General features: G+C 41.8%; 2 protein-coding genes across 2 annotated transcripts; one reads left to right on the plus strand and one right to left on the minus strand.

Annotated features, from left to right (window-relative positions):
* The first annotated feature begins 750 nt into the window (after positions 1 to 750).
* Positions 751 to 1,319, plus strand: Tceal6 (transcription elongation factor A (SII)-like 6). Its single transcript, XM_013035092.1, is given in 3 exon segments — positions 751 to 1,227; positions 1,229 to 1,288; positions 1,290 to 1,319. Coding segments are annotated over 3 exon segments (567 nt in total).
* Positions 1,320 to 11,747: 10,428 nt separating this feature from the next.
* Positions 11,748 to 12,488, minus strand: Tceal2 (transcription elongation factor A (SII)-like 2). The gene is given in 1 exon segment (XM_013035093.1): positions 11,748 to 12,488. A coding segment is annotated over 1 exon segment (735 nt). The 5' UTR covers positions 12,483 to 12,488.
* Between the last annotated feature and the right edge of the window lie 3,691 nt (positions 12,489 to 16,179).

Consider the following 16,179-nt stretch of genomic DNA (forward strand, 5'->3'; position numbering starts at 1 on the left):
CAGTGCGACGGTGAAAACGTAGACGCGTTCTGGAAACAACCCCCCTCCCCTCGCGCTCTGCGCCTGCCCAAGAAGACAAATTGATCCCAACCCAAAGGCAGTGGGGGCGGGGCAAGGCGCCTCTGGGGAGGGAGGGGACACAGATCCAGAGGTAGTTTGGAAAGCATCCTGGTTTGGAGCCCAGGGCCTGAGAAGAAATGGCGGCTGGGGTGCGCTGGTGGGGGCTGAGGGTGGATGGAGGGGAGCAGAGGGAAAGCTCGGTGAGCAGGGTCCGGATTCTGGAGAGGAACCTGGTCCAAGTGTCCCGTCTGTCTGTCTGCAGGTCTGCGCGTCTGCTGTTCCCTGCGCTGTGCCAGGCCTGAAAAGGAGGCACAACCTGTCCTGATCTCTGCAGGTCAGTGGAAGGTGGCAGCATGGACAGGGACTCCGGAGGGCTGAGAGTACGGAGGGCCTGGCCAGGGCAGGATGTGGGTTTCGCTGCTTGTCCCCGACCCCCACCTGTAATGCACACACCTAGCTGTACTGAGGGAGCAAGGAGAGGGCAACAGGGCCAGACAGCCTGGGAATGGTTGGCTCGTGTGGGGGAAAATGTGGGTTAGGGGCAGGTAGGAGGGCACTTGGAGACCCCCATTGGGACGAGATACACAGATTATCTGAACCCTTTTCCACGCTGGAGGAGCCCTCACTCTTCGTGTCTCCTCTTCCCTCACCCCTACCCTCCAGGTCAGGAAAAGGAGGCGCCATCGCGACATGGAGAAACTCCCTAGCGAAAACGAGGGCAAGCTGGACAAGGAGGGAAAGTCAGACGATGAAGTAGAACCTGAGGCTGAAGGAAAGTCGGAGGAAGAAGGGAATCAAGAAGAGGAGGGGAAGGCAGCACGGGAGGGCCAGCTGGAGGGTGAGGGAGGGCCAAAGGAGGAGGGCCACCCCCGGGATGAGGACAAGTCAGGGAAGCAGGGAAAGTCGTCAGAAGATGAGGGCCAGCCACCAGGTGAGGGCAAGGCAGAGCCCCAGGCCAAGGCAGCCAGCGAGACACGCGCAGCTGAAAAGCGTCTGGCTGAAGATTACGTGCCCCGGAAAGCAAAAAGAAAAACCGACCGCGGGACCACGGATGACTCTCCCAAGAACTCTCGGGAGGACTTACAGGACAGGCATCTGAGCAGTGAGGAGATGATGAGAGAGTGTGCTGATACGTCCAGGGCTCAGGAAGAGCTAAGGAAAAAACGAAAACAAAAACAAAATGGAAGAATGTCACTGGATGCAAAGAGATGCGCAGGATACATTCACCCCGAGGGCCCAACGGGGTGTCAGGGGATTGAGGGGCAGAGGGAGAGGCCAAAGAGGTTTACACTATATTCCCTACCTTTAATTCCCTTGGCCTTAGATTCTGACTTCTCTGATGAGAACTGTGCACACTATGCATTTCCTTAAGCTCACAATTTGTATTAGGTGTCACTGTCCTTACCAGCAGCCTTTTGACTCAAGTATAGTGCTCTCTCTTTTAGTACAGGATTTTTACCTATACATGTGGAAAATATGTTCATGGTACATTATAAAGTAACAATAAAGAAAACAGTTTGCAGAAGCACAGATTCAGTGTCAGCCCACTTTTGTAACTATGTAAAGATATTTGCACAAGGCATTTGTGCAGAAAGGAAATTGCAAAAATGTGTGCACTAAAGAGAAGTTAATGGATGTTCCTACTCCATGACCAGAAAAGATCTCAGACTTCAAAGTGAATCTGACCACTTAATGGTGGCATGCTACCATGCCATTCTTTTTTTTTTTTTTTTTGGGTCTGGTCGTAGGGCCTGAACTCTGGGCCTGGGCATTGTCCCTCAGCTCTTCAGCTCAAGGCTAGCTCTCTACCACTTGAGCCACAGTGCCACTTCTGGCTTTTTTCTTTTGGCTTATGTGGTGCTGAGGAATGGAACCCAGGGCCTCAGGCATGCAAGGCAAGCGCTCTACCACTGAGCCATCTTCCCAGCCCCTACCATGCCATTCTTCTGCCATGTGCCCACTCCAGAACTTCCCTAGGTATAGCCAGATAAGTGGACATTGCTGCCCCTTCTATTGAGTACTCTACCATTCAATGCCTCCCCTATGTATGATTCTTTTTCTTTTACTCTATTTTTTTTGGCTCAGTCATTCCCACTTTTTCCTAAATGATATGGGTATGTTTGCCATAATCTTTTTAAAATTAAAATAAGAAAACAACACGTGATAAGCAATTGTACTGTTAAGTGAGAAATGAGGACAATGAAAATTCTTAAAATTCCCATTGTTGAAATGTAAGTAAAATTAGCATCAATAGAGAAATTTACATAGAACTCATATATAGAAGAATACATCCATACCTGCAAAGGTCAGTCTTAAAATGGCAATAACAGTAGCCTCACAGTACTGGCCAGTAAATCAGGTGACATGCCACAATGTGATTATTTTGTCATAAAATGGCCTTCAGTGGGCATTCCTATGCAGTGGAAGGAGTGTAGATGGAATCAGCCACTAGGGGGAAGTCTGACCCCTGTGTTCTGGAACACATCTAGGCAGCTTAGTGTTACATGCCACTCTCTCCAGGGTATTGCAATGTCTGCTGGACATTGTGTCCTTACTCCCAAGCTCTTTACTGATAAACGTTTTTTTTTTGAGGGGGGGGAGTCCGGTCGTGGGGCCTAAACTCTGGGCCTGGGCATTGTCCCTCTGCTCTTCTGCTCAAGGCTAGTGCTCTACCACTTGAGCCACAGTGCCACTTCCGGTTTTTTTCTTTTTGCTTATGTGGTGCTGAGGAATCGAACCCAAGGCCTCTGGCATGCAAGGCAAGCGCTCTACCACTGAGCCACCTTCCCAGCCCCCTGATAAAAGTTTTAAGTTACCACAACAATTGGTATACCTTAAGAAGTGAAGCCTAGAATGAGATCTTTATGGTCATTATGGCTTGAAGAGGGTAATTGGGTACTAGCCTCCTCTTGTCCTTCTTTTCCACTCCTGATCATAAGGTGAAAGAACCACCTTTCCTATATTCTCCTACCATGAAGTATGATGTCTCCACAGGCTCAAAGTAATGGGGCCAATTATGAACTGAAACCTCTAAAATTGTGAGCCAAAATATACCTTCCTCTTTATAAATTGATTTATCTCAGGTATTTGGGCCAGTAATGGAAAGCTAATATTTTCTTTCTCCATATATAATATTATACATTACAGATGTTATATATATGTATATATATACATATACATATATATATATATGTATAATTTGGCCATATGGAAAGTTTCTTATCCTCACAAGTAGTTTTTAAGATGAAGGATAAAAACAATGGCCCAACTTATGGATATACCTGTTGATATATTGATAGTAAATACAAATGATCAATGCTTCACTATAGTTTCAGAGATAATCCAGAGAAATAATGGAAATGACATGCTACCAGTCAGTAGGATTTTCTATGGTTCCTATGGGTGTCCAGTTTGTGTAAACCTTATGGCTGAAGGTGTAAATCTACTATCTCATAAGGAATTGCCAAATGACTGGCATATCAGAAGAGTTGGAGGGAAAAAAAGTGGAAAATTAATGATGAGAAGATTTGGGGAATAAGTCTATAAATCAATAATTCATGAAGAATATAGATAGTAAAGATATTTTTGTTTCATGATATAATGATTTACTATAGCATAATAAATAACTTACCCTTACCAAATACTTATTCATTATCTTATGAGCATGCATGTCACAAGTTTGGCAAGACAATTTCATTCTCTGCTCAAAGTATCATCAGATTCAAGATGTCAAGCAGAACATATTGTCATGTGGAGGCTTCCTGAAGCCTAAAGTATATCTACTTTTAAGATCATTCACGTTATTTTCACAAGTCAGTTCCCTGAAGTTATAGGATTTAATAGACATTATTTTGCTGGTTTTGGAAACTAGAGGCTATTTGCATTCCTTATTATGTAGCTATTTTTAATAGTCACTGGATAAAGACAACAATGATGCTCATGATTCTAATCTCTCTCTTTCTCTCTGAGACTATTTTTAAGGATGATATCATGAGGATGATATCAGAAGTACCCACATTACTCACATAATGTTCTTGTTAAGATCAAGATAATTTAAGACCTTAGCCTTAGCTATATCTGAGAAGTCTCTTCATAGCAACATCTAGAAGGATAATTGGTGATTAGAAGGTATGTATATACAATGGGCCAGTAATTTGGGGGAAAGACATTTTAGGATTCCATCTGTCACAGTCTACCTTTTGGTCTACAAAATTTATGTCATTCACAAAACACCTCCCACTCTTCCCAAGACTCTCAATAGTTTCACCCATTAACAACAGCATCTTAAAACTTAAAATATCATCATCTGAATAATCTAAACTTAATGTGTATAAGACACTTATGCATAATCCATTAAGCAATGCTGCTGAAAGCACCATTCCTGTAAAAATTATTCCCACAAAACTGCCAATGTGTGATGATTACACAGACACAACAGTTATAGACAAATTGTAAAATAGAAGAAAAAGGGGATAACTGGTTCAAAATGTGCATTTCCTGGGTTTAAAGACCTAAGAGTCATCATCTACGGCTCTCAGTTTCTCTATCTGTTTTGCTTCTGTCTTCTGGAGTCTCACCTTTGAACTCTCTGACTATTGTTTTTTTCACTAAATATATTTTTTGGCGGTCCTGGGGTTTGAACTCTGGGTTTGGGCACTGTCCTTGCACTCTTCAGCTCAAGGCAAGCACTCTACCGCTTGAGCCACAGTGCCACTTCCAGTTTTCTGGTGATTTATTGGAGATAAGAGAGTCTCACGGACTTTCCTGCCCAGGCTGGCTTTGAACTGCGATCCTCAGATCTCAGCCTCCTGAGTAGCTAGGATTACAGGTGTGAGCCACTGGTGCCCGTCACTCACTAAACATTTTGAGGCTGTTTTCCACCAGAAGAATTTGAGAATCTGATGTTTTCCTTTCATTTTGTGCTCTTTTCTCTTTCATTCCAAGCTGGCAGTATTTCTGTAGATGCAATTTTAAGAATCTTGTAAATAATATTTAAATTGCCCTGGATTTTACTCCACTGGAGAAAATCCAATCTCACAAATATTTTTGAGGTCATTTTTATTTTTGGTTCTTGCTGAGGTGTCTGAGTGTGGCAGCTCCAGGTACAAAAGGCTGTGCACATTCCTTGCTATATGGTATATTGCATCTGAAAGGTGACAGTGACACATTATATCTTTGTGCTTTGAATCTCTGGTTTCTCTTTCACACTACTACTGCAAACCAATTGAGTGTGGTGGCCCATACCTGCAATTCCAACACCCAGGGAGCTAAGGAAGGCAGATTGAAAGTTCAAGGCTGGTTTGGCCTACATAGAACGACCCTATCTCCAACAAGCAAACAAATACACATACATGCAAAATCCCCCAAGGTATTCTGTCCACCAGGTGAAAGGTCCATTCACATACTTCTCCAGACTTCTTTGTCATCAATTTCCAAGTTTGTAATTTCTTTTTTTTTTCTGTATGTGTGTGCCAGTACTGGGGCTTGAACTTCGGGCCTGGGCACTATCCTTGAGCTTGTTTGGTGAAGGCTAGTGCTCTAACACTTGAGCCACAACTCCACATCTATCTTTTGGTACTTAACTGGAGATAAGAGTTTTATGGACTTTTCTTGCCCAGGTTAGCTTTGAACCACAATCCTTAGATCTCAGCCTCCCAAGTAGCTAGGATAACAGTCATCAGACACCAATGTCTGGCTCAAGTTTGTTATTTCTAAATCACAGAAAATCCAGATAACCAAATAGCCATTGCAAACAAGATATATCATCTAAATTTCTAAAGCCAGTTGGAAAGATTTCCATTTCCCAGTCTTCCAGGCTTACCCTTTTGATGAAGTTGTAGTACAGTAGGTTCCCTCTTCCTCTTGCAGGAGGCTCAATATGCCACACATCTATTTATAAATGCAATCCATATTTTTCCTGCTTGAGTCACAAGGAATGTCTCATTAGGCCACAAATGTAGGTTGGTAGAGGGGTGGCTAAAAAGTAGGAGATGGTTCCTTTAGAGTCTGAGTACCCTGTTGTGCTATTTTCTGTGACTTGTTGTCACGCATACATTCACTCAGCTATTCGTAATTTTCACCTTTAAGTAGAATGCTGCTGTGTACATCTAATCTTATAATTTGATTGATCAGTTCAGAAATAAGCATCTCAGGCTTCATAGTTTCTTGGAATTCTGTACTTGACTCTTTGTTCTTGCTCATTACCTAGCAGTTACTTTTCCAGTAGAGATCAACCTTATTCTCTCATTTCCATAAGCCCCTGAATCTGTTTTTGGTTATAATATAGTTTGGTGTGATCAGAAACTAGTACCTGACAGGCTGTCTGATTATCTTATTTTTGAATTTAGTTTTGAATTTTACATGCACCTCATTGCATGGCACTAATGGCGTTTGAGTAACTGCAAGTCTACATGCATGAACTCCTAATATTTGCCTTCTCCACTCTCCTGATCTCAATTGTAAGATTATTCTTTTCCTCCTCAAATAAATAAGCAACATAACTCTTGAGGTGCAATAGTTCGGATGTTGTATAATTTGTCCCCTATCACTGTATGTTGAAGGGTTAGTTCCTAAAGTGGTAATGTGGAAACTGGTGGGTCTTTAAGTACAGGGGCCAAATGGGAAGTTAGGTCATTGGGGGTACTTTAAAAGGGAATAAGGTAGTTCGTGTGGAAAGAAGTCCCTGATAATTTACAGAGTGTTATTATAAAAGTCTGAGTCTGTCTGTCATGCTTTCTTGGGCATCCTGTTCATAGATACAATCTCTTGCACCTGCACGTGTTCCTGCTACTGAATTCACTACTATGATGCAGTAGAACCCATGCCAGAACTGAGCCAATGCAGGCACCATGTTCTTTACCTTTCAGAGTTATCCTATCTCAAGTATTTCATTGTAGTGACATTTTTTTCTAAAATTTGGAGGAAACTTCTGGCATCTACTAGTGTTTCTGCAAATTGCATAACAGGAAACAACACATTTACATTGAAAACTGTGAAAACATTTTTCTTAAAAAGCAGTATATGTTAATTATCTATAGCATTTAGCTGGACACCAATCTCTTACACTAGTAATCCTAGCTACTCTGGAGACTGAGATCTAGAGGATTAAAAATCAAAGCCATCCTGGGCAGAAAAATTCACTAAACTCCATTTCTAAAATAGCCAGGTCTGGAAGTATGGGTTAAGTGATAGAGTGCCAGCCTAGCAAATGTGAGGCCCTAAATTCAAACATCAGTACTGCTATAACAAGAAAGGGAAAGAACGAAAGAAGGAAGGAAGGAAGGAAGAAAGAGAGGTTGGGAGGGAGGGAGGGAAGAAATAAGTAAGAGAGAGTTCATTGTGGTATTTACATACATCTATCCTTTGATCAAATTCAGCCCATAATTTGGCTATTGTGAGAAGTGTGGCCACAAACATTAATGTGCAACTATTTCTATTGTATGTTTACATATATTACTTTGGGATATATGCTTGAGTTTCTGACAAAGGATGATATACAAAGATATGGGAAGGTATCAGAGCATCACAAGGGATAGGGTAATACAACATAATTGATTAAAGTGAGATTACCAGCAGTAGTCCTGAGGGAAGAAGAAAATAAAGGGTTACTAGAGATAGAGAATGTCTGGAAAGGGCCACTGTCTGGGAAGCTTGAGAGGAGGGACTGCCAGTTATGTTGACAATGCAGAGTGCTAGAGGACAAAGGAGCCCTTTGATGTGGTCAATTTAGGTCATTCTCCCTTGGGACATAGAGAGAGGTATAGAGAACTTAAACATGATTGGAGGATGGGAGATGTCCAGCAAATGAGTGAGGTCATGTTAGTATTATTCACTTTGGAATTGTGCCTGAAGTGGGGAAAAATACTGTTATTTCACCATTATTCATTTTTAAGGACAAGAGTCAAAGGCATAACTGACAAGGGTTAAATTTCTTAGAACTGAGATTTGCCTGAGCTGTTCTACAGAAATAAAAAAATCTGCATGGCATGGACCCACAATAAAGCATAAAATTTGATGATTATGAGTGTTGTCTAATAGTCATGAATCTGAGGAATGATTTTTTTGAGTTTGTCAAACTTGATCACAGTGAGATTGATCATCTATGTACATGGTCTAGGTGAACCCATGGCCCAAAGGCATTGCTGTTAGGACTGTCTAGCAGCAAGAACATATCTACATAACCCGTAGTGTACCAGAAACCTGTATTTACTCCATTTCATGGTCTCTGATTCCACAGCATTCAATAACTATCCTAGGAATACAACTGTGATTCATGATCCAAAAGAATTCTATCTTTCTGGAGCTCTTGCAGAGAGGGAAGGCAATTGGAGCTCATATTTATCTACTCCAGATTCCTTGTTATGAGGTAGCTTTGGTTATACTGTATGTACTTAATGCTACTACATTGCTACCCCTTTTCCCTGCCATAAATTGTATATCAGATCTATAAAAGCTTCCACTTGGTCCTATGAGTCTTCTTTGAAATAAAACTAGTTACCTGCCATAGTTATCATGACATCTAGAGCAGAAAACACACCACATACTATGAGATGTCTTGTCTTTGCCTTTATTTATAGGACTGATTTGCTTTAAAGATACTTTTGGGTTCTATTAGTAAGTATATTATTACCTTTATGGATTCTTACTCTCTAAGTTCGTTTCATATTTTACAAAATCCTGCCCTTTTTCTTCCACTCTCCCCCACAAAAAAATAAGAAAAGCTAAAATTCTTTCCTTTTTCTTCCCTTTTAATTTACACTTAATGTGATTTAAATCATATTGAATATATAAATCAGGGTCTGTTATTGTGAATCACTAAGGGATCCTTTTTGTAAAAAAAAAAGGGAGATTCTAAAGTTCCATTCAGTGGATCTTAGAGAGGGTCAAGATCTCACATTTTTTGAAAGGGTGCTGGGATTTGAACTCAGGGTTCTGTGGTTACTAGGCAGATGCTTACTGCTTTTTGCTCTGGTTATTTTTACATAAGGTTTCTTTTTTTTTTTTTGAGCTGGTCTGGATTATGATTGCTTCTTATGCTTCCTATATAGCTGGGATGACATGGTGTACCACTAGGTCCAGATTTTTTCTGTTGAGATGAGTTCTTATGTACTTTTTTGCCTGGATTAGGCTGAAACCATAATCCTCACCTTCCCACATAGCTGGGATGCCAGGCATTAGCCATAGCACTTAGCTATTGGTTGAGATGAGGTCTCCAAACATTTTGCCCACATTGACCTTGAACTATGATCCTTTCAATCTGTACCTTTTAAGTAGCTAAGATTACAGGTGTGAGAAACTGGCACCTGCTCAAGTGTTCACATGATTAACAAAGTACTCATACCCTGGGTATATGACAAACTACCACACTTTTAAAATGCATTAATAAAATGAGATGAGGTTAGATTTGTGACACAAACTCTTCTTCATAGTATTCCTTTAGGAACTGCAAGTAAACATAACAAGAGTAGTAGAGTCCACAATTATTTGTGTAGACTGAGAATGATCGAGGACAAGAACTCTTAACTCAGCTACTATTATTTAATTTTTTAAACCTATTATTGTCAGGCACTGTGCTAGTCAGTTTTGTGATTTGAGAAGAAAATATTTTTAAATTTTTTTGAAACTACAGCTCATCCTGAGAAATACATTGTTCACCACAAGTCAGGAGTACATATGAACAGGTATACATTAACTGAAACAGAAATTACATAAAAATAGATAATTCTAGCTCTGACTGATTGCATTCTTATGTCATCAAAATACTTCAGATCAGCTGAGTGCTTGGGGCTCATACCTATAATCCTAGCTACTTAGGAGGCTGAGATCTGAGGATTGCTGTTTGAAGCCAGCCTCTGTAGAAAAGTCCCCTGGGCAGAAAAGTCCATAGGTTCTTACCTCCAATTAACCAGAAAAAAGCCAGAAGTGGAAGTATGGCTCAAGTGGCAGAGCACCAGCCTTGAGGGAAAAAGCCAAGTGAGAGTGCAAGGCCCTGAGTTCAAGCCCCAATACTGGCACCAAAAGCTAAAAAGTAAATAAATAAATAAATAAATATACTTCAAGTCATGACCCACTGAATTTAAGCCATACCAATGAAGGGAAGTGAAGCTGTTCTTTGACAAATGCAAGTCTATTTAATAATGTGTGGTGCATATATTATTTAATGTATATATTTATGATTCTGAGAACATATTTCATGAAGTTAAGGAGATCAGGCTAGGGAGAGTTTCCTTATATATCAGTGATTCTCAAACTTTAACATACACAGGATTGCCTAAAAATCTGATTTAAAAGATTTATTATTTAGTAGGTTTGGGGAAGGGATCTGTGATTCTGTATTTTCTATCTTTCTAGGGATGCCAATTTAGCTGATCCACAGAATACTTTTGAATGAAGATGTGCCAAGATTACAAATGTGTCACACTGGTAATGTAGGCACTGGCAAGTTTTTGAAGACAAACTTTTCTCTCAAAATGAGGAAAAAGGTAGATAAGGCACTGACAGATGAGAAGAGCATTTGTGTGCCACTCAAATTTTACCCAAGTCTCACATTATCTGACTCTAAGGAAGAGATGGCTATATGTAAAAAAACATTTTCAAACAAACTGAGTGCTTTGTTCAAAAATCTAAAATTGACTTGGAACCAGATATAACACTGACATATTACTCAATAGGGTCATGTAATTCTAAAATGGGGAGGAAACACTTGTTGATTACACATCTATGAGTATGACAGAGTTTGGTGGATGTAGCTTGGCTCACTGTGGACTCCAGGGAAATCAATTGTGCTTTGTCACCTTAAAGGCTCTAGCATAATAATAGCAGTGGAAGCCTTGAGGGGAGAGGGGATAGGTCTTATGAGAAGCGTCACAGTGCCCAGCAGATATGACATTGCCTAGGGGATGATAACACTCACCTTTTGGATTACTTATTCTTGGGTACAGGTGAGATGTACCCCAGGCCTCCTCCAAGTGTCTGATGGAGTCTTGGTTCTGCTAGTGCAGGGGAGAAGGTAGAAATCAGCATAACACACCAAATGAACACTGTACCTCATCTAATCACTTAGTACTTTTGCAGAGGAGATATTATCCCCACTTGAGAGATGAGGAGACTGTCCCCTCAGAGCAATGCATCTGTATAAACACAGGAAAATTCTGACAAATGAGAGTCCCAGAAGTAATATCAGTCTTATCTACCATTTTAAGTTCTAGCAACATTAAAAGTGTTCTCACTGTTTTCATAAACTCATCAAACTATTCTTTCCATTGCTATTAATGAACCACTTTGGATTTTGTAATATTTTATGGTTTTGTAAGAAAATTAATGCTTTCCTTAGGAAAAAATTAACAATCACATTGAAAAACATAAAATTGCCTACAATATAAAAACTCAGAAAACCAGTTAAGATTTTAGTGATCAAAATTTTCAACTTTCCCTATGCATAGATGTATTCTCTATTTCTCTATATTATTTTTACAAAAATAGTCTGATTCTATGTATGATATTGTAAGCTGCTTTATTTTTTTTACAGACTTATAACATCTATGCAGTTTACATAGGGGGAAATTCCCTACTGGAAGAGTAAGCATTGTGTTTAGGTAAACTGTCTGCTAATAAAAAGAAAGGATGCCTAAAACAAAGTGTTAGAATAAGGTTAAAGCACAGGGCTTGGTAAATGCCTTCTGGAGTCACTACACATAAGCAATACCTTCGATGTCCCTTCTGGGTGCCCTGCAACCCCCCCTGAGTTCCCTTGGGCCCCTTGGGTAGAAGGGGTCCTGTAGATTTCTTTGCATCCAAAACAAGCCCCCTAATTTCTGTTTGATTTTCCTCCTGTCATCCTTTACCTTTGCCATATTGTCAAATTCTCTTATCATATCCTCATTGCTGAGATTCATATCGTGTATGGCCTCTTTATAGTCCTTGAGATACTGAACCAGCCCCTTGTTGGTTTTCCTTTTGGCTTTCCTGGGTATGTCATCCTCAGCTGGGCGCTTTCCTGCAGCCCTACTTTCACTCTCTCACTTTCCCTTCTCTTTTGACCCTGCCTCCCTCTCTGGCTTTCCTGAACAGTCTGGCTTTGCCTTCCTCTTTAGCCTTTTCTCTTTTAGCTCTTTCTCATGCTCTGGCTTTTCTTTCTCTTTTGATTTTCCTTTCATCTCTGGATTTCTCTCCCTCTCTAGTTTTCCTTCTTTCAGATCTCCCTCACTGTTTGGCTTTTCTTTGTTTTTTCCTTTTCCTTCAATCTCTGACTTTTTCTTACCCTTTGGTATATCCTTATCTTCTACCTTTCTCTTATTTTCTAACATTTCCTTGTCTTTTAGATTGCATGCTACTTGTGGTTTTCCCCCACCCTGTGGCTGTTCATTTTTCATCTTTTCTTGGTTGGAAGGTATTCCTTCATTTTTGCTGTAGAGTTTTTCCATGTCGTGTCCTTTTCCTGTCCAGGGAGGGTGGGGGAAGGAAGAGGAGACAAAAAAAAAGAGACACGAAAGACTGAGGTTGCAAAACTGGAACTAGGTTCCTTTCGTTTCTTTGCATCTCGCCCTTGTGGAGGTCCACTAAGCTGGCCTGACTCTCCAAGTGCCCTTCTACCTGCCCCTAACCCACATTTTCCCCCACACGAGCCAACCATTCCCAGGCTGTCTGGCCCTGCTGCCCTCTCCTTGCTCCCTCAGTACAGCTAGGTGTGTGCATTACAGGTGGGGGTCGGGGACAAGCAGCGAAACCCACATCCTGCCCTGGCCAGGCCCTCCGTACTCTCAGCCCTCCGGAGTCCCTGTCCATGCTGCCACCTTCCACTGACCTGCAGAGATCAGGACAGGTTGTGCCTCCTTTTCAGGCCTGGCACAGCGCAGGGAACAGCAGACGCGCAGACCTGCAGACAGACAGACGGGACACTTGGACCAGGTTCCTCTCCAGAATCCGGACCCTGCTCACCGAGCTTTCCCTCTGCTCCCCTCCATCCACCCTCAGCCCCCACCAGCGCACCCCAGCCGCCATTTCTTCTCAGGCCCTGGGCTCCAAACCAGGATGCTTTCCAAACTACCTCTGGATCTGTGTCCCCTCCCTCCCCAGAGGCGCCTTGCCCCGCCCCCACTGCCTTTGGGTTGGGATCAATTTGTCTTCTTGGGCAGGCGCAGAGCGCGAGGGGAGGGGGGTTGTTTCCAGAACGCGTCTACGTTTTCACCGTCGCACTGCAGGGCGCACCCCCCACCCCCTTGCCTACTCTAAAATGGATGGAGGGGTGGGGGTGGGCAAGGCAGCTGAGCCTCCGCAGGGTTCGCCTTCCCGCCCTGTCACCCCTCCGCAGCTGCCCTGCCCGCTCAGTGCCCCTCTCCTCACCAGTCTGGCTGATTCCTTCCCCACCCGGTTGCAGCAGCTGCTGCTCCTGCATCCAGCTGCCATCCACCTCCACCCCTGACCTGGGTCAGCTGGCAGCGTCCACCTCCACACTAACCTGAGTGGACTCAGGACAGGCCTGCGTCTCCGCGGGCTCGCAGAAGCCCGCTCGCCGCTTGCTTTTTGCCGGCTGCCTAGGCTGCTCTGGAAGCTGATTTTATTGGGCAGAGGGATTCTGCTGTAGGGCTGGCAAGCAAGCAGGCGCAAAGGCTGGTGCCCAGGTTGGCCCTCAGTGGGTCACGTGAGCGTCACGTCACTGGAACTTGCCCCTCCCTCTCGCCCGCGTACCTCAAGCCCCTCATCCTTGACCGATCCAGCAGCTGTGGGGGACATCTCCAAGAAAGAAGAAGGCTGACTGTCCCCAAGTGCTTTACCTGACCCATTTCCCAGAATCCGTTGTCATCAAGTGTATGGCAACCAATAAAAGAAGATAACCTATTTTGACAGAGTCCCTCAGCTTCTAAATCCCACAATAATATTCAAAATCAACTCTGCCTGACTGCAAAACCTGGCCATGATACCTGACAGGAAGTTGAGATGCCAAGGAATCTAGGGTTCTGTCCTCAGCCTCATCTTTCTTCAGTTCACACATTCTTGTTTTTGTGTCTGTACTGGGGTTTGAACTCAGACCTAGAGCTGTTCTTCGGCTTTATCTGCTCGTGGAAGGTGCTCTGCTACTTGAATTACAGCTCACTTTCCGGCTTTTTGCTGATTAATTAGAGCTAAGAGATTTGTCTGCCCCTACTGGATCCGCAACTATCCTCAATTCTCAGCCTCCTGAGTAGCAAGAATAATAAGCTTGATCCACTGACACCTGGCCACCCCAACAATCTGATCTCACCAACTTCCTTATTGCAATTTACACTCCAACATTTGACCTCTTCCCACTAAGCAAGAATGTCAGAAAGTTCACAGAGAAGATAGTAAAACATTCTTGAACCTTTACCTCAGATGCAGCTTCATCATTATCCTTGGATCACAATAGTCTGCTATTGTTGTCCTTGGTTTTTCCCTTTTCTTTTCCTACTCCTCCTTTCATCCCTTATCTCTTTTTTGGAGTCATTACTCAACCCAAAAGTTAGAAATGAAAAACCCTACACAACAGTGGACAAAGCAAAGTATAAATGGAAAAAGTGGATATTCATATGTAAAACAAGAAAGGAACCTACATGCAAAACAAGAAAGGAATCCACATACAAACCTGATATTTTCCTAAGAGTAACTCGAAATAGAGTGTAGATATAAATGTAAAATAAAACTTCTGAAGGAGGACAAAATAAAAAATAACTGGATTTTGGTGGTGGCTTTTAAATACCATTCCAAAAGCATTGATATCATGATGTGTTTCTTCCAGACTATGAGCAGGCTTTTGCTAAACAGTTTGCCTAAATTCTTCATTTCACATCCCAGTTTGATGAACTGACAAATAACAAATCTTGCCATACAGAATTCAGATGCTCTAAAAGCAGAGTAAATTGTATAGTAATTAATAATGTTCCTATAGGAGACAAAAGAAATAATGAATTGGCAAACTGAATGTCATTTTTTATATATTGAGGTGACCCCCAATGTTGGAAACTAAGTGAAGTGATGACAAAATTTCTATCAGAGAATGAAAATTCACCAATAGACAATATCACAGATAGTTTCAGCACCATGGCTAGTGCATGCACAGTATTGCTGAAAACACTGGAATCCAAATGCAGATTTACAAAGGAAGAGAAAATGTCATTCTACTTGAGGGAAATGGTGTGTGTCAACATACTCTATGACCATCACACCTGGTGAGGAGCATTTGAAAAACTTAAAATATTGATATGAAAGGTAGATTTATAGTTTTTAATGACCAACTTCCATATAATGCAGAAGGTTGTTGAAATACTTTCAGGTACATTCTAAAACATTTGAGTCATGAGACCACGTCCAATCAAGTTAAATCCTTGCTGCAATGACAGTTCTGGAGTAAGAACCACTGGAGATGGAAGTCAGTTTTAGGGCTCTGCCATGATTAAGGAGGCAGTTTATTAGTTATTGCAATTACTACCTTCTTTATTTTTCCTTTTCTTTCTTCTCTCCAGTCATCTTCCCACTTTTAAAATCATGTTCTTAGTCTTGTTTATTTTATTTGTTTGCTTGATTTGTCGGTCATGGTGCTTGAACTCAGGGCATGGGTACTGTCCCTGAGCTTTTGCACTCAAGGCTAGCACTCTTACCACTTTAAGCCACAGTGCCTCTTCCAGTTTTCTGGGGGTTATTCAGAGATGAGTCTCACAGACTTTCCTGCCCAGGCTGGCTTCAAACCATGATCCTCAGATCTCAGCATGAGGCACTTGCACCCGGCATGTTCTTAGTCTTAGTGCCAAAATCAGTAAAAATGATTATTCTTATGGCTTATTCTTGTGGTTGAATATTTCTTTTTCTTATGGCTGAATAGTATTCCATTATATTTATATATATGTGTACATATATGTATATTACATGCGTGCATATACATGAACATGCATATGTAGCAGTTTCTTTATTCATTCACTTATGGATACTTTGGTTTAATTTATATCATGGCTACTGTGAATCGTGCTGCCATAAACATGGATTACAGATGTCTCTATCATATACTGGTTTCATTTCTTTTCTATATATAAGCAGTAATGGGACTGGTGGATTATAAAATAGTTCTGTTTTTAACTTCTTGAGGAAACTCTATACTGATATTCATAATGG

The sequence above is a fragment of the Dipodomys ordii genome, unplaced genomic scaffold (genome assembly GCF_000151885.1).
Source record: "Dipodomys ordii isolate 6190 unplaced genomic scaffold, Dord_2.0 Scaffold203, whole genome shotgun sequence".
Classification (NCBI taxonomy): domain Eukaryota; kingdom Metazoa; phylum Chordata; class Mammalia; order Rodentia; family Heteromyidae; genus Dipodomys; species Dipodomys ordii.